We start from the raw sequence: 24,315 nt of genomic DNA on the forward strand, positions 1-24,315 counted from the left end.
TACAAGAGACACTTGCTTTATGTTTTATACAGTATTTATGCAGCTGCTTCAGAAAAGGGAGGATAAAGGGGGAGAGTTGATCTTTTCCTTCTTTTCTCTATAAATGCCACTGTCTGCATCCGTGTTGATGTTTTGACCTCCTTGCTTGCAAAGCTTGAAAAGTCTTGTGCTCCTTAGCAACATATTCTGATTCCACAGCTGAACAGGCAGAAATCTAATTTTCATTCTGGAGTGCCACTGCGAACTTGCCAATTCTTTATCAATGATATACAGTAGCTCAGTCTGTCCTTACCAAACCAAGTTGATCTAGACTAACTATTCCCACACATACCAGATGAGCCCACGTGACAATATTTATTTTGTGTCTTTGATCATCTAACCTGCACTCTGTCCACTAATTCATCTCTGCTAGCACTATTTCAAATATGCCAAATCTCTGTACAGTTTCTGACCTCTATTTAAAAAAAAAAAAAAAAAAAAAAACCTTCATACAAAAATGTATTTTCCTAGATGTGAAAAATCTATCCCTTCCCACGGATTCAAGACTAACCGTATTCAGTTCTTGGCTAGTGAAAGACTTGAGGTATCATATCTTCTGCATGCTTTATCCCTTTAGAGAATATAGCATTTTAATTTATTCCTGCTTTTTCCTGCTTTTTCCATAATGTATCATTGTGGCCCCGAGAGCTTCCAAAGTTGAAGAACCCTGCATTAATGCATATATATCTGCAATCTAACACTCAAATGACCCCAAATTTGGGTCCCAAATCCTACTGTATACTCTCCTGCTACACCAAATTTCAAAGTCAATCTTTAAGGAGGACTTGTGATACAACTTTCATTATAGTGGTGTTGCTATCACAAGTCCTCTTTAAAGATTGACTTTGAAATTTGGTGTACCAGGAGAGTATACAGTAGTACTTGGGACCCAAATTTGGGGTCATTTGAGTGTTAGATTGCAGATACATATGCAGTAATGCAGGGTTCCTCAACTTTGGAAGCTCCCGGGTCCACAATGATACAGCACATGTGGAGGGCCACAACTTAAGTGTGGCTGCATATACATGCAAATATATGCAAATAACTTCTTTCACACTGATGGGCAAGAATACAAAGATTAAGCCTTAAGCCGTGCCACCAGACCCAAACGTGGCCAGTGAGAGCCAGTCAGCACCTCTCGGGCTCTGCCCACAAGGCTAAGCAGCCAGCACCTCCTCCATGGGGGCTAGAAACGCCAACACCCTGTACCCATCTGTTCCAGCCAGTCTATCCGCTTGCATCTTTCAATGCTCACCCCGCTTGGGAGATGCTGCTCTTAGGTTTGCCAGGTGTCCAGTTTTGAACCAGACAGTCCAGTATTTGAGCTTTCTGTTTGGGAAACGAATTGAGAAAATATAAATGTCCGGTATTTTCTAAATAAGATGTAATGCAGATTGTGATGTAATGTCAAGTGTGTGCAGTATTTTTTGTTGAAACTATCTGGCAACCCTAGCTGCACTGTTGTGAAATGTGCTCTCAGCGGAGGCCATGTTCAAAGGATCCCACCTGTGGGCAGTGTGTTGAGCCCCGCGTAAAACCAAACTGCACTGTGGGCCGCAAACAAATGGGCCACAGGCCGCATGTTGAGTAGCCCTGCTGTAATGGAGAGGAGAAGTGCTCACCAGCACCTGATCACTAAGGGGTTTAACTCAGGTAGCTAGCAAGGGTCAACACCACGGGGCCGGGAGAACCAATCAAAATAGAGTGTTGGAATTTGAATTTTGTAAGGTATCCTTCCTGCTTCTTTTTGTTTGGGGGAGAAAAACCAGGAGTTGAGAGACAGAATGATTTAAACCCAGGCAGGACTACCATGCCTCCAAGGAATTCGGGGTATGGAAGTGGACTGAACAAAGAGAAGATTGGAAGTAAGTAAAGGGGGGGGGGGGGAAGTGAATCTATTTGCATTCAAGGTAATTTTTCTTTATTTTGTGGTTTGGTTTGAACTGCTCTGTGTGAATCTGTCTCCCCTCCCCATTTATCATCTAGCATTGTTTCCAGAGATTGTCCTCTGTATTTTAATTTGTTTTCCTTAGTTGCTCTGTAACATCTGGCAACCAAGTATGTTTTATAAAGTATATTTTTTGTTTTGTAATAAAAATCACTTTTTAAAGGTGATTATTTGATTTTTGTGTTCTAGAGGTTTGTCTGTCTGTCTCAGACTAAGGTCAGCTACTCGAGACTACAGCTTATTTTTCTTTTTTCAAGCTCTTTTAGGGCAAAAGAGCTTGGGGTACCCCAGGGATGGGTTCAAGTTTTCACTGCTGGTTTGGTGGCAACTTGTCTGTTTATTTCTCAGAGCAAGGAATCTCTGACTTTGGGGAGATTTTGTAAGCAGAGCCTGTAGAGGCAAAGGTGTGTTTTTTCTTTTTGAGCTCTTTGCGGGACCCCATCTTCTGCACTCCGAGTTCCAGAGTGGGGAACAGCCTTGACATATGTCCTGTGGGAAAAAACCATTTTAAAAAATGTGTTCAGGTGGTTTTTTGGTTTTTTTTTCTAAATTTTAGCTGTTACTACCTGAGAGAGAGAGATCTTGCAGTCGTCATCAAAAGGTCTCTGAAAAACTTTGCTCAGTGCACAGCAGCAGTCAAAAAGACGAACAGTATTAACAGCTATTAGGAAAGGGACAGAAAATATCATAATGCCTCTGTACAGATATCATAATGGCTCTATCCATGGTGTGCCCACTTAGATGCACATGATTTATTGGGGACAGTCAATATGGTTTTTGTAAAGGGAAATTGGTGAAGCACAATGTATTAGAATTCTTTGAGGGGAACAACAACCGTAGGTATGGGTGATCCAGTAGATATAGTATACTTAGGCTTTCCGACATCTTTTGACAAGACCCCTCCCCAAAGGCTCTTAAACACAGTAAGGTGCTCATGAATCAATAAAAAATAGGAAACAATGAGTAGGATTAAGTGGTCAGTTTGCAGAATGGAAAGAGGTAAATAGTGGTGAGCCATAAGATAAGGGTCTGCTCTGAAACCAACCTGTTCATAAATGCTCTGGGAAAAGGTAACAACTGTGAAATGGCAAAATTTGCAAAATTAGTCAAGATAAGTTCAAAGCGGATTTCAAAAAGTTGCAAAGGGAGCTCACAAAACAGTGAGTAGGCAAAAAAGTTGCAGTTGAAATTCAGTGTAGATAAATGTAAAATAAGGCATATTGGGAAACAAAATCCCAGCTATATACATATAAAATGATAGGGTCTAAATTAGCTGCTCCCACTCTGGTATATATTAAAAATGTTTTCAAATATTTTCTCATTTTTCCTTCTCTGAGTCTGAGGTCTAGCCATGGTAACTAAGGCTGTCTAATTGTACAGATGGAGAAAAACATAAAAGAGTACCAAGAAAAAATGTTTCTATTCAAAAAATTTCAGAATACATTTTCTGTAAAGTGTGACATAAAATACATGACATAAGGTTTGTTGGCACTTGTTTTGGATGATCTAACTCACTTGTTTTAGCACTTATCTGATAATAATACGTAGTGTTTATGTAGCACATTACATCTTAAAAGCAATATACAAAACATTAATTTCCACACCAACTCTGCTTGGCAGGTAAGAAGATGATAGTGAGCCTTATTCTGCAATATGCACTAGTGCAAAATTTCACCAATGCAGGGGTAAATCTTGACTTGTGTAATTTGCTTTAATAGAATAGTTATTTAAAATGGTCAGAAAATCAACCTGTTGATTTAAAAGTAATATACATGAACACACGTGTACAGGAAAGAAATAAGATATCCCAGGATCAGAATGCAGGTAGTCATCCTCATAAATGTAGTTAATAAATGCTTTATATAGTAAACATGTAATTGCAGTGGTATAAAGTACAGGAAAAGGAATGGCCACACTGTAGTAACATGTGCAGTCATTGTTGATTTGAAACTCTGTTCTCTTATTTCAGCTAAAATAGCACACTGGTGCTTAAGAATGTGTATCTTTGAAAATCAGCAGGTATAATTTTCCAGAATACACAGAAATTTGTATTCAATATCAGAGGCAAAAATGAACCATTAGATCTGACATTGGAAAAAATTGCAAATTGTGTCCTTGTTACCTTTATCTACTCCAGATGGTGTGGATTTCCTTTATGGAACCTGAAGTGAAAATAATTGTTGCCTATGGACTCATATTGTCTGTTGTGAAGGCTGAATCCTAAAATAAAATCCTGATCTCATTGAAGTAAATGGTAAAACTCCTGTCAACTCCGATGGAGGGATCCGGATTTCACCACTATTCCCTGGGATCTCCATGTAAAGAATGATGAAGTGATGTTTTCTTTTCCATTTTGTGCTCATTAGTTTCACAGCCAGATAAGTGTAACCTGAGCTTTTTTTGCCATATTCCTGCAGGACTGTTTTTTGTTAACTGTATTTTTTACCTTTTGACCTATTCTTTTAAAGTCATGCTATTGGGGAAAATGAGTTTTATGTTTTTTTTCAAAGTTTTGAAATAGTAATACAGAGGAAATTCATCAGAAATTGTCTGCAACGTTAATTGGACTAGACTATAGCATTTAAAGTAACCCATTCTATCGTCCATTTACCTCCCATGTGAAATGAAAACTCTATTTTGATCTGAACTGTCACAGATAATTTCTGTGCATAAAACACATCCAGGGACAGCTTTCAAATGGAGTTGTCACTTCTTGTTTAGCAGGCAGGGGACTCTCTATTGTTGTCAAACCCTCTTTGCAAAAGCATCACTATCACACTGATATGCGCAGTTATATGTAAAGGGGGGGGGGGAATGGTTGCACAGTGTATTGGATTGTCCATCAGTGTTGTTGATGCTGGTATCCTCCAATGTAGCACTCATTTATTCCTTATGGACAAATACTTTTTAAAGGGTTTTACCAAATCAGTAGAGAGTAAGAAAATCTAATTAAGTGTGAATAGATTAATAAGTCTTTATTAATTAAAATATTTTCCTTGGTAGTGATTTACAGTATATATGGTGTAGTGTGCATTGGAAGATTTCAACATGAGCAATGCACTACTCAAAAATAAGAAAGTCAAACAAAGCCCCTCAGTGGGCAGACCGTGTTGGATTTAGTATGAATCCTTCTTTCTGAATTGTGTTGTTTTCATTAGATATAAAAATAATTAATAGTGCTTCTGTAGAGAGAGTCTGTCATTTTAGGATCTTCACACAATTAACAAATATTACAGTAGTTTCTCAGTTCACCATTGAGATAGGTAAATATAATTTTTTCCTATCTCCTGACTTCATTAATTCATGGACTTTGCCTACTCTAAACTGATCTCTGAGACAATCCCCAGTCTAGGTGAAAATGCTTAGTGTCAAAGGAGTGAGAGGGGAGTCTGTGCACAGAATTAATCTAGACTTTGGGGACTGTGATGGGGTATCATGGGCTTTAGACTAAGGCCAAGTGCATATGAGTGATGCACTGCACCTTACACTGACTACCTAGATATTTCTGGATCTTTTTCAGTGCGTCTGTTCTGATCTTTAAATCTCTTAATGGGCTAGGTCCCGACACCATCTGTGTGTGCATCACTCTCTGTCTCTGTTCTTCTGGGTACTCCATCATAGCAGCTATGATTAAACAATATCATACAGCTGACAATCTCCAAGCTAAAGTTACCCAATCATGTGGAGCATTCCACACAGAAGTCCCTTCTTGTCTCTGGAAGTACCTACAACTAGAGACCAGGATGAGTCTGCATATTAGGCGTCCTGTGAAATTCATCTCTTTATGTAAGTTTTCCTGCAATAGCAGACTGAGGTAACCTGTTGCTGATCTTTTGGAAAATGACCTACAGCATAAAAAACAAGGAGAGAGTTGAATTGGATTTATTCTATTCCAGACACAAAGTTCATTGTGAATCTTAGGGCTCGTCTTCACTGCAGTGTTTGCTTGATGTATAGCTCAAGTGCTGCCCCTAACCTGACTCCTGTGGACGAACACGAACACACACACACACACACACACACACACACACACACACACACACACACACACACACACACACACACACACACACAGTAAGTGGTGATTCACACTTGAGCTTGACCCATCATTGACACTCAAGAGCTGCTGATGCTCAAGCTAGCAATACAGTGAGTGTTTAGCTACTTTGTCATTGTCATTGATTTCCACAGAACCAGTATTTTACCCATAATCTTGTTGCAGTTTTTAAGAATTCATAAAAAAGCACACTGAGTGCATATCTGAATTATAAAATCTACTATCCAAGCATATATTCCTGCCAAGAAGCAATGACAAGATGCAGATAAGAACTCTAGGAAGCTAGTTTCAAAACGGTTTTCTGATGAAGACCACAATCCTCTGGAACAGCTATGAAATACCTGAGTAAGCTAATACATTCTTCAGGATGTTATTTCCCTTTTAATTAAATGAAAAGTTGAAATACAGTTCTGCCAGGATTCTGTTTTTATACCTCTTGCAAGCACTGCAATATGATCTGTTTTCTTCAAGGAAATTTGCCCACTGGTCCAGATTGCACCCACATGAGTGTATGTTGTTGAAATGCTCAGTTGAACCGCATTGATATAGCACCTTTTGTATTTTCTCTAAGGGTATGTCTTCACTACAGAGGTTTTTTTCTGAAAAAAACTTCAATTACGTCCACACTGCAATTGCATTCTTTTGGGGGAAAAAATCGAAAGAGCAGAGGGTTTTTTCCAACATTGGTAAACCTCTTTCTGTGAGGAAGAAGTCTGTTTCTGAAATAACTCCTTCGAGAAAAGGCATGTGTGGAGGGGGAAGAGGAAGTTCATTCACAAGAAGAGGAAAGAGGAAAAAGCACAGGTGTCCTGGTGGCCATTCTGCCCATAGTAATCACAGCTTACATGCGAGATAGCATCCATTCAGTGTGGGTGCTATCTTTCGAAAAAGCAGATTGCTTTTTCAATGCACTTTTGCAGCGTGGACACTTTCTTTCGGAAGAAATTTTTTCAGAAGATCTCTTCCGGAAAAACTTCTTCTGAAAGAAGCCTTCAGTCTAGACAGCCTTAAAGGGCAAAAAATTGACTGATCCTGCCTTAGCATTTGGTAATTTAGTTAGTGTGATGAGTGAACCATAGGCACTTCCTTATTGTCTCCATGACTACCATAGTCAGTACTGAATAATTCTGTAATGTTCTGCTCATAGTGGTAAACTTGTATTTGACACAGTTCTCATAGGGCCTGATGTTGTGGAACCTTTGCTGTTGTTTTTACCAGGCACAGAATCAGGTCAACATTTTACAAGTGATCATAGTATTACGATGCAAATCTGGACATTTTCTTGTGTTTCCTTCATGGATATGAGTTCTGTGGCTGTCTCCTTCATGTGCATTGTTTTGTTTCCTATATTAATAAATATACAGCAGAAATCTGGAATAAAATACAAAACTGATGGTGCCAAACAGCCTAAGAAATTAGAGAAAGCACATAGGATCAAGATCAGGCTTGATTTCCAGACTGTGCCCCTGAAGTTTCAGGGTATATTTAAAACGCATATATTCAGTATGTCCCTGGCTTTCTATTGGAGAAGTGCAAGCTGGTGAGGGTATCTCTGTTCTTGCTCTTTCCTGTAAATGGAGCCAATTGATGGAACAGTCTTAATGACTACTTCATAGGAAATAGTATATCAGATGAAAAGAGAAGGAGGGTAATTTTGCATATTAATAAGATCAGAAATCCATTTGATTATAGAAAAATGGGTTTCCAGGGAAATGAGAAATGTTAAGTTGATTGTGCTTTAGACAGTAATAATCTACTTCTTTTGGGATTTTAAACCACTGGTCATTACAAAATACATCAGATGGAAACCTGATACCAATTATTTTTCAGTCTGGATGTACAGTTTTTATGGCCCAGCCTTATTTCTTCCCTACAATTACTGCTTGTGAAGAATACTGGATAGATAGCACTAAACAATGATGTTCTCTGTTCATTGAACCGATGGTCAGCAGTGCAAATTCCCTCAATCCAACCTGCCAAAGTGCATCCAACCAGCTCTGCAGGAACTTCCTTAGTGGGTGATACTCTGAAGTTGGAAGCCTTGATCCATTTTTATGCTCGTTTGGTCCTTAATTTTTCTGTTGAGATTGATAGTTGTGTTATACGCATCTGTCCATCATTACTACCTACACTGGGAAATTGAAATGCCTGAGACTCAATATGACATGGGGGGGGTGCTGTCTGCTCTGCAACCCGGGGTTCGCCTGCGCTGTGGTGTGTGATTCCCACTGACTCACCCACATGTGTATTGGCCCAGACATGTAGTCCCAGCCTCAGCAGTTAGCAAAACTCTTCCCAGAGAGAGAGACAAAGGAAGGGAGGCGGAGACAGCCACCTGATCCGGGAGCGAGGCAGTTTCTGGCTGGAAAACATGAAGGGATTAGACTAAACTGAGGGGGCGTGTTGTACCCTGGAGAAGCAATAAACCCTCCCTATTCTACTGGCTGGCAGAGTCTGTTCTTGCTGCTACAAGGGTGCAAGATTGGAGGGGTCCCTGACATGCTGCCATACCCTACTCTTGGCTGACCCTTCCTCACAGTTGTTTTTTTTCCAGGTTCTCAAGAAAATGGTAGACTTCAAAGAGAATCCAGACAACAGGGGGTCTCAGGCTCATGAACTGTCTTTGTTACAAGACCGTTCTCTCCCTTTCTCTTCTGATATAGTCAACATCACTGTCAAACATACTGCTCCATCCATATTCACCATGATCTTGTGCTCTGCCATCTGTCTGTTGTATCTGCCTGTGGTATCATGCTTAGATTGTAAACTCTTTGGGGCAGGGAAGGCCTTTTTAGGCACTACTGCAGTACAAATAATAATCATTTATTTTATGTTTTGTACTACTGAAAATCCTAGGGTTTTGTAAACAGTCTCAAGGCCAGAGAAATTTCCAGAAGCCTGTAGTTAGGCAAGTATGCTGTTCATAGAAACTGGAATAAGACAAGCAATGCATTTCACATAAACAGCACTGAAAAACCATATTATGGTAGTGAATTTTGGTCACAATTGATCAATCCGATTCAAACTTGAGACCAAGAAGAGTAAGGTTATGTATATCTTATTACTTTTGAACTATACATTTCCTATTATAAACAAGGTCTAGTTTTTGTTGATGAAACTAAGGACTAGAACTGGAGGAAAGAAGAGATGATAGTGCTGGCGAGACTGAGTGTGAAGGAATGGACGAAGAGAATGAAAAGAGGGGGGTGAAGTTTGAGAGAAATAAAAGAAAAACAGGTGTAAAGATAGAAAACAGGAGAAAAATTAAGTCAATTAGGAATGAAATGATTGAGAAAATGTGGATGGTGCATTTCTTGTCATTGACAGACAGGGAATTTTGCCTAAAGAAAAGTTAATTTAGGTACTGGAAATTGCATGAGCAGTCAGGAAGACCTGAATTACATGATTAAAGTGAAATCTTGGAACAAAAACAAATGTAAAATACTATGAGGGAAAGAGAGAAAACGTGGATGTATATTTCTTGCACTTCCAAAATTATTACTCCTCCCCTGTACAGCCCTTTCACTTATAATTACCTGAGACACTGTTTAATCTTGGGATTTTTTTTAATGGTCATAGATATTAATGTTAAATTGGATCATTCTATTGGAATCTGAAAATATTTTTAAAATTATAATTATATTTTCACAGCCACATCTGTACTTGTTATTGGGTAGTGCCAATATCCATCCCCGCAGTAAGAAATATACCATTCAGTAGACATGTTACTTGAATCCTCTGGTTAAGACCAATGAAAGGAGTCTTCTGGTAACAAGAAATCTCATTCAAATAAAAGAGGCGGCAGCATCACCCATTTTTATATTTTAGGGTATCACCTATTGCATTTCAATATACTGTGTTTCATATTATTATTGTTTGTATTATGATAATCCCTAGAAGCCTGGGTCATAAAGCAGAACTCCATTGTGCAGTACATACAGAATGAAAAGACAGTCCCTGTCCAAATACTAAGTTGTATTCACTAGAAACATACTACTGAAACAGATGTAAATGTAAATACAAAACTTCAGACTGAGGTCCATATATGATGATAAAATAAAGGTCATTCCCAGCAATAAGGTAGCACGGCATCCTTAATCCAACCCAAAGTGTCTAATGTATAAGGACTCAGTTCTGCCCTGATGTACACTCCTTGCAACCCCACTTCAGTCAATTGCACTATAGGAAAGTCAAGGGACAATTTTAGCCTTAACTCTTTATTAAATTCTATGAGAAGACTTCCCGTGGTGGCAGGTGGTGTCATTCAGAATATGCTACATTGCCTGCTAACACTGGAGAAGTGGATGCCCATTGCCACAGGTGGCATATCCCATTACTGACAATAAATGAGCAATATCAGCAGCTTGTTTTAAGTGCTTATTTAGGAAATTACCTAATAACCCTTCACATTTTCCAAAATTAGTTTTCAGTATTAAATTTTACCTAGTTTTTTACCTCAGCAGCAAGAGAAGAGATCATTTCTTTGTTTTCTGATTCTTTGCCTGGAATAAATGTAACTTCAGCATTCTGTAAGTCTTCTTTAACATTCAGTATTCAGCTTCAGATGTGTTCCCAAAGGCTAACATTTCCATCATGTTACAATAAACAAGACCCATAGGCTTTGTGTCACTACCAACACTTACATTTCAGGTTGAGCTGAGCAGCAAAGATCATGGTAATTTGTGATGATAATCCTACCTAAGAATTAATCTAGACTGTTTTTCCCTTTTGTTCCACTTGGATTCAGATATCATCCCCATCACCAGGGTATCTGACCAAGCAACTCTGGGATTTAGCTAGCTAGAGCCCTTCCAAATGTAAATTCATAAGGAAATTACAATGATCAAAGGAGATATTTCTTGTCAAAAGTGATATTTCCATAAGCATTATTATCAGTTTGAATGGAGGGATTTTAGGAAGAATGATACACTTATTAGTTAATGAAAAAAAGTGTGACACTAGAGAACAGAGATTCTTATGACACACAAGATTAGTCTGTCATCATCATTACCAAACCTTTCTGCATTTACAAGAACAGTTTTTGTTAAAAAGGTGGGTATATATGCATGCACATACGTGATTTGATATACCCACAATTATATATACAAACACTTGGAGAGCCCACACCTTACTTGCTAGTGTCAGGTTCAGTTGATAGACAGCTAAGTCAGCCTCTTTTTATAGTCCATTTCTAAAATGAAACCATAAATTCTAAAGCTGGGCTTCATCATTGCAGAGAAAAAGCTTTTCCAGCCTATTGATGAAATATAACATTTGATAGGATTTATGGGGCCCAGATTCAGGAAGATCATTTGCAGAGCACTTAAAACTGATTTTCCTGCCCTTTGCCTTCCCTCCTCTCAAACGCACGTACCAAAAAGAAGCCATTAGTAATGAAAAATTATGAGGAAGAATTTGCTTGATTTCACACAAATGTCAGTTTGAGAAAGAGAAGGAAAAAAAGTCACAGGGATTTACTGTAAGGGGTCTGTCTAAAACCAGGCTGACTTTGTGAGAGGAATACTAACTTTGCTGCAAAACCAGGCACCTGGTATGTTTATTGTTATAATAAATTCATATATACAGCACAGTGCAGGATTATGAATTTATATTGTGCTCCCACCAACAGACAGTTGCAGAGTAGCCTCCTAAAGTTAAAAATAAAATAAAATAATACCCTGCTTCTGTACCTTGATAATGTTTCCTTCTGGCTAGTTTTATTAGAATGATAATTTCACAGAGGAAAATACATTCTCTGTAACTTGTGATCACAGTATCTGTCAAATGGTAGGAAATGAAGAAAACTGCCAGACAGTGTCAGATTTATTAGCAGCTCTAAGAAGTCCAAAATTAATGCATTTTCTTGTCTTTGATGGGTGAGATATCTATGTGCTGTACTTATCCTAATGGACAAGTGAAGGAAGTAGCACTCGTCAATTAGCTATCTCATTAAGCTGACTGCAGTTTCTCATGGAACACATAGAGGAGTGCTACCTGCTCACCTAGCCAGCCCTCAGATTTGTTGATGTTATGAAATATTTATAGTACATAGTGCTGAGAGGTTAGTGCTCCATTGTGCTAGATGTTGTACAAAAATATAAGATGACACCGTTCCTGGTACATGAAACTTACAATCTCAGAAGACAGCTCACATATGAAGAGTGGGGGAAGTATCAGACAGTCAAATATATACCACTGTTATAAGCAGAGCTGCTAGTGACACTTTCCATTATAAGATCCTATTTTCATTTGCTTGTAACTTGGTGGAACTTTAACCATTCAGACTAAAATTTCCCATGTTGGGGTCTGCCTTAGGCTGATTTTTTTTGAAAAGTTAAAATTGTTTATCTGTTTTCACAGATTCCAAGGCCAGAAGGAATTGTCGTCCAATCTCCTCTATAACAGAGGCCATAGAAATCCCCCAAAATGATTCCTAGAACACAGGGGTGATGGGGCACAGGCCACATCACTGGTCTCCACACGTGACTTCTTGTGCCGCTCCAGCCTGGCGCAGTGAAGGGACTACTCCCTCTCCACCCAAGGCCCTGCCCCACCCCACCTCTTCCCTCATATCTCTTGTCCCGACCCATGCAGCCCAAGGGGCTAGCCAGGGTTTGGTGCCAGCAGCAGGGCTCACAGCTCTCATTAGCAATAGTGGGGGAACCAGAGGCACGAGACCCCCAACCCGCTCTGCTCCCCTGGCCATGTCATTTGGGAGAGGGGTGGAACCACTCCTCCCCCGCTCTGCATGCACTCCCCAGCAGGAAGTGGACCAGTGTAGCCAGGAGGGGAAGCTGAGTTAGTTGGAGCCCATACTGCTATGAGCACCAGCCCCGCCCCCGTTGCTAGTTCCTGGGGCCTCCCAGAGGCTTTGCCCTTTGCCTCTCTCGCCCACCCACCCCATGCACGTCACCCCGGCTACATCCAATATTGATTTTAAAAATTGCCAGTGATGGAGAATCCACCACAATACTTGTAAATTGTTCCATTGCTTAATTACCCTCACAGGCAAACATTTCCACCTTGTTTCCAGTTTAAATTTGTCTACCTTCAACTTCCACCCATTGGACATGTTGTATCCTGTCTCTGACAGATCGCATAGCCCCATATTAAATATTTGTTTCCCATGCAGATACTATATAGAGTCTAATCAAGTTGCTCCTTCACTTTCTCTTTGTTAAATAGATTGAGTTCTTTCAATCTATCAATATTTTGGCAACGAGATTAGAGAACAATACATTGAATTAACCATATTTAGTATTGGGTAAGCTGTAGTGCCTTTGTGCTTTGAATCAGGGTTTGGAATTTGGCAGGGGTGTCAGTGATGTGTTTTAGCCCCCAAAAATTTACCCCAATTTGGCCAAATTATAAACCTTACAGTTTTCATGTACTCAATAAACAAGCGAGTGGGAAGAGGGAGAATTTTTTTCTATTGGATCAACTTTTGTTGGTGAAAGAGAGAAACTACATAGAGATCTTTGTCTGATTTTGGAGATCTCTTTCAAGTGCTTGACTTTCCAGTATGAATATTTTAATGAAGTTATTTCTAATAAACTATGCACTATATCCACTAGCATTTTAAAACTTTCAAAAAAAAAATAAAGGATGTGTATACTATCCCGATTTGCCTCACAATCCAGCCATTATTAACTGACTGACTGCTATATGGCCATCTCTGGAGAGACGGGTCTCCAGGATTGCTGTGAAGGTGGGGGAAGCTGTCACTTTACATACTAGAGAAGACTTTTATTTATGTGTAAGGCGCATCTAGGGGAAGAATTGGTATGAAAAGCTAACAAATGGGTGGATGAGGCTGGCATCCTAGCCTGTAAGGCATCCAGCAGATGTCAGAAAGACAGGTGGAGATGTAGGAATGAGGGGAGAAACAGAGAAGTCAAGCATGGAAAGATAGATTTGTAAATCGTATTCCTAAGGATGGTCAGAGAAACAGTGTGATCGGGTATTACTGAAGAAGAAAGAGTTAAGAAGGAGAGGAAGACCCACTGAAAGATATGCATTAGAGCAGTGTTTCCCAATTTTATTTGGCCATGGAACCCCTATAGTTGCCTTAAAAAAAAAAAAAAAAAGGGACCCTGCCACATTTTGCTGAGCAAAAAAAAAAAAAAAGCCCTCGCCATGGCTCTGTCTCTTTAACAGAGGGCGGGGGAGTGCCAGCTCTTTACGGAACCCTTGCTTTCGCTTCGCGGATCCTCAGGGTTCCCCGGAGCACCAATTGGGAAACACTGCATTAGAGAGAGCTCCGAACCAAAATGCTGGATCTAACCATTTGGGGTAAGTTCCAACTCCAAACCGAAGTGTATGGTTTGTTCCTTTCTCTACACTATTTATGGGGTGTCTTAAGCACTGACCACTGACTAAATTTAACACATGTAAGAAGCTAATGATGTAAAAAACAGCGTTGTCTTCAAGTCGTCATTGTCAAGTCCAAGTCGAATCTCAAGTCACTACAGTTCGAGTCTCGAGTCCCTAAAGTCACTTTTGAGTCAAGTCCCAAGTCGAATCTCAAGTCTTAATTTTAAAAATGTCAAGTCATTTTTGTACAAGCCATCAGTATCGGCATATTCAGACAATTTTTTCACTAAGTCGATTTAACAAAATTAGCAAGTCTCAAGTCAAGTTTCAAGTCACAAACAATGAACCTGAGTCGAGTCTCAAGTTGATTCACCTAGGCGACATAAGTCGGATTCGAGTTTGTCGTGGGACTCGAGTCAACAACTCTGGTAAAAACTGAATGAGTCCCCTTTCCATCTGGAGTACAACTAAATCATTGGTTGTGGTGTACTTGGGCAGTGCATTATACAAAGATGGCTTTGTGCTGTTACGGCAATGCCTCTTTGTTGTTGCTTCTAGAAGATGTGCATATGCAACATGCACTCGAGACAATGTTTGGACCTGACGTGAAATCTGTTTATGCCTCAGTTGGAGAGAAAGTTCTTCGTCTGTCATGTGTACACCTGTGATCAGGCGTAGATGTTAGCCATAGCTTGAAAACGGGACCTTATCATTTTGACAGCTTAAATGAATTTGTCTTGCTGTACCACCCATGGCAAAGCGCAAGGTTTCAGTCCCTTGAACTGCAACTTCACCAGGGGAGTAACTCTTTTAAGCCCACTTTAGTGATATATGTATTAAGCATATCTCTGAACATCCATGTTGCATCTGAATTCAAAACCTTTTTGTATAATTTCAGTGTTTGGTGGTACATAAAGGTAGAAGGTAGACAAAATTAGATGTATGTGAAGATACACATCAACTGGAAAGAGTAATAAATAATATCAGCCTGTCTGAATTTCAGATTGTAAGGATTCGAAGTCTCCATATAACTTACTTTTATTTACCAAGCAACATGTATGCTAGTACAGCCTAATCTCATTCAATCGCTGATGTTCATAGGAGCAGGCAATATATCCACTACTTTTTCAATAGTCCAGATTTGTTCTTTCATTATATTTGGCTTGTTATACAGCGAAGCGTAGGAGAGCATTACTCCAGATGTCTTTATTTGTTGGCTCCCTTCACCGTTTTTGTTGCTGTCAGCAGCAAAACTCAGTTACATCTCAACAGTGCAAATTCTCTTTGAATTTTTGGACGCCCTAACCAGTGCAATGTTGGAATGTGTGTGAATGTCTGCACAGTATGGTGATTGGAGTGCTTGATGTAAGAGAAGCTGGAAAATGGTTCCAGCTGGGGAGCATTCTTGAGGGAAGCACAAAATTCTCTCCAAATTGTCAGCATGCTGCTCAGTAAAAACATAAAAAATATATAACCATTAGCCTGCTTTGCTTTCTTTAATGCACATACAGATATCACCAAAGGAAGCAACTTTCATTTTCAACAGTTTATATAAAATTATCCTTAAATTTTACTTTCATTTTACCATGTTTATTAATATATTTATTCTATCTGGTCATGAGGGGAAAGTGATCAGGAATAGTCAACATGGATTCACCAAAGGCAAGTTATGCTTGACTTAACTTATTGCCTTCTATGACAAAGTAACTGGCTCTGTGGAGATGGGGGAGGTAGTGGATGTGATATACCTTGACTTTAGCAAAGCTTTTGATATGTGGTCTCCCACAATATTCTTGCCAGCAAGTTAAAGAATTGTAGATTGGATAAATGGACTGAAAGGTGGATAGAAAGCTGGCTAGATTATCTGGCTGTGCAGGTAGTGATGAACGTCTAAGTCTGGTTGAGTCTGTCAAGCAGAGTGCCCCAACAGTCGATTCTGGGGCTAGTTTTGTTCAACATCTTTATTAATGACCTGGATGAGGGGATGGATTGCACCCTCAGCAAGTTCGCAGATGACACTAAGCTGGGGGAAAGGTAGATACACTTGAGGGCAGGGATAGGGTCTAGAGTGACCTAGACAAATTGGAGGATTGGGCCAAAAGAAATCTGATGAGGTTCAACAAGGACAAGTACAGAGTCCCAAGCACTGCTGGCTAAGTAGCAGTTGTGCAGAAAAAAATAAGCTGGATATGAGTCAACAGTGTGCCCTTATAGCCAACAAAGCTAATGGCATATTGGGGTGCATTAGAATAGCAGCATTGCCAGCAGATCTAGGGAAGTGATTATTCCCCTTTATTCAGCACTGGTGAGGCCACATTTCAAATTTTGTGTCCAATTCTTTGTCCCCCCATTACAGACAGGATGTGAACACTTTGGAGAGAATCTAGCAGAGAGCAACAAAAATCATTAGGGGGCTAGAACTCATGACTTACAAGGAGAGGCTGAGCGATTTTGGATTTATTTAATGTACAGAAGAGAAGAGTGAGGGGGGATTTGACAGCAGCCTTCAACTTCCTGAAGGGAGGCTCCAGAAAGGATGGATGGAGGCTGTTCTCAGTCGTGAGGGATGACAGAACAAGGAGCAATGGGCTCCAGTTACAGTTGGGGAGGTCTAGGCTGGATATTAGGAAAAACTATTTCATTAGGAGGGTGGTGAAACACTGGAATGGGTTACCTAGGGCAGTGGTAGAATCTCCATCCCTAGAGGTTTTTAAGTCCCGGCTTGACAAAGCTCTGGCTGGGATGATTTAGTTGGGATTGATCCTGCTTTTTGCAAGGAGTTAGACTCCATGACCTTCTGAGGTCTCTTCCAACCCTATGATTCTATAGTGTGTGCTCTTGGTATATTTGTATAAATGTTTTACACTATATGTGTTTTAATAAATACAGTGTATTTGGCCATTAATAATAATCATGTGATTCTGAGAGCTTTGGTTCTTGTGATTTGTAATAAACATTGATAGTGTTACTAGTTTGTACTAAGCATTCAGTATGCTCCATCAAAATGGCAGCTCTAATTAGGTTCCTTGAATTAGCTAATGGATTTTCAGAAAGATAGCTTACAAAGCTCTTACAGCTGTCCAAGATATTCCTGCCATGGCAGAAAGACAAAAGGCCCCTGGAAGCTACAGACTTTAAAGCTCTAGAAATGCAGCTGACAGTTAAGGAGATAAATTGCATTTGTATTTTTCCCGTAAAAGTCCTAATACTAGATTAATGCTATCCCAGTAGTAATCATCCATTAAAAAACTCACTTTATAATAAGGATGCATTTTGACCATATGATCTATCTTCTCTCCTCTCCCTCTCCCAACATTTTGGGCAGGGAATAATTTTTTCTTTTTAAGAAGAGTGGAGTAAATTATTTCTTGGACGGGTTACAAACTCAGTAAATTGTAACTTTTAAGTTTAGGAAACTTCATTGGTGACATTTTAAATGTACAATATTTTCTGTATAGGCCAGGTATTGTAGAAAGAAACCATACATTGAGTTAGTTCCTGCTGGTCTACAAATAGTGTGGATTTGCATGTATGTAACAGAGCAGAATGTAGTCCCTTGTGTATTACTTGAAGAGGTGTTTTCTTTGACATAAAAGATAAAGTCAGCCATAGGTTTGTTGTTTTCAGCAAAATGTATTTTAGGATATGAATTGCATTGCTCGCTATGATTGAGTTCTCAAATCCTCAATCCCATACTTCACATGAGCGCTCAGAAATTAACACTGCAGTGCACTGTCACCCAAGAATCCTTCCACTTTTGCCTTTTGTAGTAAATGTCCTGGAAGGGAGCCTCTTCCCATAATTCTTTAAAATGTTTTGTTTAATTGTTCTGCCTTTTAAAAAAATGGTTAACAAACTCTAGAGCAGAAAAACAAAAAATTTAGAAAAACTTAGTTGCCAATTGTATACAGGAATGATAACCATTAAGAAATATAACTGTTTCCTTGCAACGATTTAGCGTTCAGCATTTGCTTTGTTGAATTGTTAGAATGGCTGTAAATGGGGTGGGAGGGTTGAAAATGCACACACTGTGCTGATGTGACCTATACATCGCAAGTATGCCAGCTGCTTTTCTACAGTAAAAGAAAAAAAGAACAAAACCTTATTTTAATACAAAGTGCCAGAAATGGCAATTTAAGTACTTGTGCCTTGTAAATCCAAAAGAAATTACCTCAGAGAGAGAAGGCCCTCAATTATACCTAGCATGTGACTTTATCATGATGGATAAAAAGCATAATGGATATAATCTTTACCAAAGAAACCAGAAACTGTTGCGTTGTCTAGAGGCTACTGAAAATGCCGGGAAAGTCTGTTTTTCATTATTTTCACTGTGTATTGTTTATGGAGAGTTCAGTTGTTGTCAGCATCCGAGTTCCTAATCTGCCTCTCTCCTTAACGCTTCTGAGACACATTCAAATCTCAGATCAACAAGACAGAAGTAAACTGTTCATATGCCAGAAATTCAGGCTTTGCCATTAACAAGACTGAACTGTAAGCCACTTTTTTTATTAATTAAAATCTAGTGATTGCTTTCCCCTAACAGGCATATTAAATTTAGCAGAACAAAACAATCACTTTCCATCACAAGGAATACATGCTTGTTACGCACAAGAAATGTCTTTGAAAAATTGTCTTTCCCTCCCACTTGATCACAAATAATCAGCTTTAATTAGAATTACATATGACTCTTTCTTTTATACCTTTCAGAAGGGTAGCCGAGTTAGTCTGAAACAGGAAAAACTTAAAAACAACAGACAGTCTGGTAGCACTGTAAAGACTAACAAAACATGTAGATGGTATCATGAGCTTTCGTGAGCACAGTCCACTTCTTCAGATGACATTTGAAGAAGTGGGCTGTGCCCATGAAAGCTCATGATACCATCTACATGTTTTGTTGTCCTTACAGTGCTACCAGACTGTTGTTTTTAAGTTTTTCCTGTTACAGACTATGTTGTATACCTGTTTATGATGAGGTTAATGCTTTTGTTTGATAATTTTGTTTTTCTAAGGCAAAAGGAGATTGACATCTCATTTTCATATCATATTGTGATCATCAGCTACAAGTTGTAAAAGAAATAAAAATTGAGACAAAATGTGGCCCTGGATGAAGAGATGGTCCTAGCCTGAGTGTCTGGGCCATCTGGCACCACAAATAGGAAAAGGTGCTGCAGGTCACAAGGAAGAGGGGAAAATAATGGATTCTTCGTATCCAATCACAAAGATGATTTATAAACAGTTTTTTGGGGGAAACTCTATCTGTCAGTCTGAAATAATTCCATAAGGCTCCTGTGAACACATTGTCAACTGGTTTGAGCAGGAAAAGGTTAATTGTACAGCTAATTGACCTGGTAAGACTAAGAAAGAAAGAACTTAAAAAAAATTGAATCCACAAGAGCCTAAGAATATTATATACCTACTGTTCACTAAGCTCCTCATGTCAAATGGTCAGCAGTGATGTTATAAGGTCAGTAGGGCTCAATTTACATCCAGACAAATGATGGTCATGTGCTGCTTTAGGAGGTTTTGACCTTTTGGATCTAAGTGGCTGTAGTGCTTTTATATTAGTCTGCAGAATTGAAAGGTGACAGCATATGTTTGGCAGAGCAACTTTTATGACTTTTGTTTTAGGTATTATAGAGCAAATTATAAGTCAAGGATGTTCATCAGAAATTTTAGTATGTGGATTTAAACATACAAATTAAGTTGTAATCTCTGATTTTGTTTTTCTTCTAATTATCTGTGCATGCATGCAGCTTTATATGTATTTGGGCATGTTTATAGATATAGCATTATGCATGTACTTATCTGCTTCTTGTCTATCAGCCTATGTATAGACACACCTCTTAATATATCCCCATGCAAATGGTTAAGTGGAATTCCAGACTCTGGTCCCAGAATCCAACATGTATTCCAAGAGTTGCCAAATTAAGCATGCTGCTGTAGCCCCCTTTTATATTGGCAATGTCTGTAATTACATAAATACACAAGGTAACATGCTCAGAGCAGAAAGGCAAATTCTACAGAGTCCATCAAGCTCATGGAATTTCCATGGCTTAAAATGTTAAAGATTTACATTTCCTAGATTTGCTTGTAAATGCCTGATGTATATCCTTAAAACTTGAGTTGTCTCTATATGAAACTTAAAGATATTGCTTTGTTATCTTGCAGGTTCTGGAATTGTCAATGAGAATTTTTCTGACAAGTCCTTTATTGGAATATCATTCATTTACTCAAGTGCAGATGTCAATAACAAAAGCTCATTGCTTCCTAAACTATCTTTCTTTCAGTGGCTGACAAAGATGAAAGTTGAAATATTGTAGAATTATGTTCTCACTACGGATTTTCATTTTATCGTTTTTTTCAACCGTTTTTCTCTTTCTATTATTGAGGTTGCTAAAATACCTTGATAAAAAATGTAACATTTTGGTGAATGGAAATAAATGCTGGCATCATACTGTATCCTTTGAAATGCTTTGGTCTTGACGTCTTAAATGAGAGGTGAAATAGATGAACAATGCTAATGTATATGTGGTTTATTGTATTTCTTTATAATCTATATGCATGCTCAAGGCAGCATATTCTCTTCAATAGCTATAATATAATTAGTTTTGTATTATTAAAGGTAGTGAATGGAAGATTCAGCCCACTCTTTTGAATCAACATGAGATTCAGTTTGTATTTTATTCATTTGTGAATGAAAGCTTCAGCAAAGTATTCATTTTTCACAATTGTTGAAAAATGTAACCCCCAAGTTGCTTATAGGCTGCTAGTCAACCGAGTAAAATTAGATCCTGAGGTAAATGACTGAAAAGAAAACCTTTGCAATATTAATACATATAGGAAACCCGCTAGAAAGGAAATCTTCTTTTAGAAATGTCTGAGTATGTCTTTAAATGATACAGCTGACTCCTTACAGGCCGCATTTGTTTGTAATTTGCAGTGTGTTTCAACAAGTGCAAAGACACAAATCTAGCTGAGAGTCTCCTCTTGGCCACTAAATGGGCTGTGAAAGGACCCATCCATTGAATCCCTAGGGCTACGTCTACACTGCAGAGTTTTTGTGCAAAAACTCACAGTGTCCACACTACAAGCATGTTTTCGTGCAAGAAAAAGTACAGTAGATCATCAGAAGACAGGGCTTTTTGTGCAAGAGTTATTCCTCTTTCTATGCAGAATAAGCCTTTTTACACAAGAGCTCTTGCGCAAAAAGGCATGTGTGGACAGACAACGGGTTTATTGCTCAAGAAACCCCTATCGGAAAAAGCACAGGTGCTCTGATGGCCATTCTGTGAAAGCACATGTCAGTGTGGACACGCTGTTGTGCAAGAACTTTTTGCGGAAGATCTCGTCTGCAAAAAGTTCTTGCACAGCCAGCCTGCAGTGTAGATGTAGCCTAGGTATCTGAGACCTCTGGAGTCTGAACATGCACTGTCCCTATCTTGCGGGCTCTAGGCACACTCTTAAAATGCAGATCCTCTGTCTAGCACCCTCCCATAAGAGTTGCCTATTGCCCAGCCCCTGGAATTAATGATGAACCCTCAGAATACCCCCATAGCTTAAACACACTTAGGACTCCAGCCTCCTCTATGGGTTATATGAATAATGTGACACATAATTTTGCACAGGAATCTAAAATTATTGCTCTGTACTTAATTTCATGAATAATATAGAATTCTATGTAAAAAACACACTACAATGATTTCCCCATTCACAGTTTCCTAACCATTACAGAGCAGTCTTAAGCCTGAGGTTGAAGTCATCTGGGAGCTGTCCAGGATACTGCTCTTGACCAGTGACCATACAGTCATTAGAGTTAGATTCCCTCCATTGTCCTAAGTCTGTTGTGTACCCTCCTGTCAGCCATGATGGCTACACAAACCAGCATTCTGTGATACAGCAATTTCATGATGCCAAATTCATAATATCGATCAGAATTTTTAAGTTGTACATGTAGATTCCCCAGCTTGTTACATGTAATAAGACATTGCATGATATAAAAATGGCATTTTTTACTTGAACAAGTGACATTGAAATCTCTGTGCCAGATCTAAGCCATAAAAATACATGTTAAATGTTGTTGATGATGCATCGATGCCACAAAAAAAATTAACTTGTGTGTCATGTTGTGAAACGCTATTATCATGCTGGTTTCTCTAGCTCCACTGAACGCTTCAGAAAGAAAGTCAATGGAATAAAATGTAATATTGTTTTACATGCCCCCAAATTGTCTCAAATGCTATCTTTGTGCAAAATTGTGAATGCCATTTGTAATCTTCAGTCTCAGTTGGAGAATGCACTGGGTGGCAGACGTCTAGTGGACACACTCTGTCTGAGAAGCTGCCACAAAGCAAGCCAAAAATTGGAATTGCACAATTTCAAAATAAAAATAATAATACATCCCAAATAAGGAAAATGTTGCAATTTTTCATGGAATGGCAATCTCATAAAATTTAGTTTCCAGTATTTTGAAATGTGCCATTTTGATTTTTTCAACTGGTTTCATGTTGAAGTGTAGAACATTTCATTTTGATGTATTTGAAATGTTTTGAGTTGAAAAAGGTAAAAACAAACGTTTCTACCTTGTTTTGATCCATAACAGAAAACACACGAGGGACCGTATGTATTCGAATTTTCTGTGCATCACTCAGACCTCATAAGGGAGGAGAGAGCAAGGTTATGCTCTGTCTCAGGAAAACAAAGCAAAAAACTCTTAATACCCTCCTGAATGGGAAGTGAAAAGAGGGCATTGGTGGGAGAAGCATGTGAAAGCACAACTCTGAGGTAACAGGGCAGGCAGGTCTGTTTGCTGGTCACCACTGTGACACTGACTTTCTGGCATGCTGGGGAAAGAGTCAAGTACCACAGCTCTCTGGTCCCATCTGAGGAGGAATTGGAAGTGAACCCAGGCCCCCTACTACCAGCAACAGCCAGGTTCCCTCTAAGGCCTCGCAGCTGAATCAGCCTCGCCCAGCCAGGGTCTCAGAGCTCCACATACAGAGCTGTCTGGCTGGGGGAGGAGCACTTCTGCCTCAGCAGCAGCAGCAACTGAAGGGCAGAGCAGCCAATCTCTCCCAACTGGTATGGACAGGTCCCATCTCATGCTACTCTCCCAGCTCCTATTTTATGGGAATGGGACCAAGCATGGACAAGAGCAGGTGACCAAACTGCCCTCTATTGCAGCTCAGTAGAGGTAGTAGTTGCAAACTAAAAGCAGCAACCTACTGCCCCTCCTGGTTGAGTTTTAGGCCAGCTGCTGCTGCCTATCCCTATGAAAGAGTTACTTTACAGAAACACAACAGGGTAGCCATTCTGGCATACAGCAAACTTCTCATTTTGATTTGTGGGCTAGGTTGCAGTTACAGGGGATCCCAGGACTCCCCCTTAGGAGCCATATGCACAGCCCTTGCATGCATTCCTCCCGGCTGTATTGTGGCTTCTGTATGAAGCCAGAACAGATGTGAAATCTTGAAAAATCTATGCATGAAATTATTCTGTGACCATGAAACACACACAACTGTTAACAAGCCAAACATGGTACAAAATGTCTTGCTGTTTTCACAGTTTTTGTGAGGAGAACAAAGTGACACAAGGTACACATGTGTTTCCTCCTGATGCCTCCTTCTGAACCCTATCAAGCTAAACAAAGCCCCACAGACAACAGAGATGAACGTCATGAATAAAGCAAATGTGGTGTGAAAGAACTTTCTGTTTGCATAGTATTAGTGCAACTCCCCTTCCAAAAAGATTATAAAAGTGGGGATGAAGGTATATTTCAACTCTCACCCCACCCCAGGGACACCTAAGGTACAAAAATCACCTCAGCAGTGTCTTCCTTTCTCTTCACCCTCTTTGCCTCCACCCCTGGATTCAGGGTCTTCCAACAGACTGCCGATTGATGTGCTCTCATGTGTCAGGGTGAGGTCTTCTGGTAGCCAGCGTCTGTTCGTTCTGAGTGAGC

At 39.4% G+C, this 24,315-nt stretch overlaps 1 protein-coding gene across 7 annotated transcripts in view; it reads left to right on the forward strand.

Moving 5' to 3' along the window:
* The window catches only part of PARD3B (par-3 family cell polarity regulator beta), a 618,049-nt gene that overhangs the window by 517,176 nt on the left and 76,558 nt on the right, over window positions 1-24,315 (forward strand). The window contains exon 21 of one of the 7 annotated variants that reach the window (XM_075934327.2): window positions 20,526-20,779. The exons of 5 other annotated variants lie outside the window; for them this stretch is intronic. In XM_075934327.2, the coding sequence (XP_075790442.2) occupies window positions 20,526-20,544 (19 nt within the window). In that variant the 3' untranslated portion in view covers window positions 20,545-20,779. Of the gene's footprint in view, window positions 1-4,124; window positions 4,756-20,525; window positions 20,780-24,315 lie in introns of those variants that run through there. One more of the 7 variants, XM_075934326.2, reaches the window with a different exon arrangement.

The sequence above is a fragment of the Pelodiscus sinensis genome, chromosome 7 (genome assembly GCF_052426305.1).
Source record: "Pelodiscus sinensis isolate ZL-2025 chromosome 7, ASM5242630v1, whole genome shotgun sequence".
In the NCBI taxonomy this organism is placed as follows: domain Eukaryota; kingdom Metazoa; phylum Chordata; order Testudines; family Trionychidae; genus Pelodiscus; species Pelodiscus sinensis.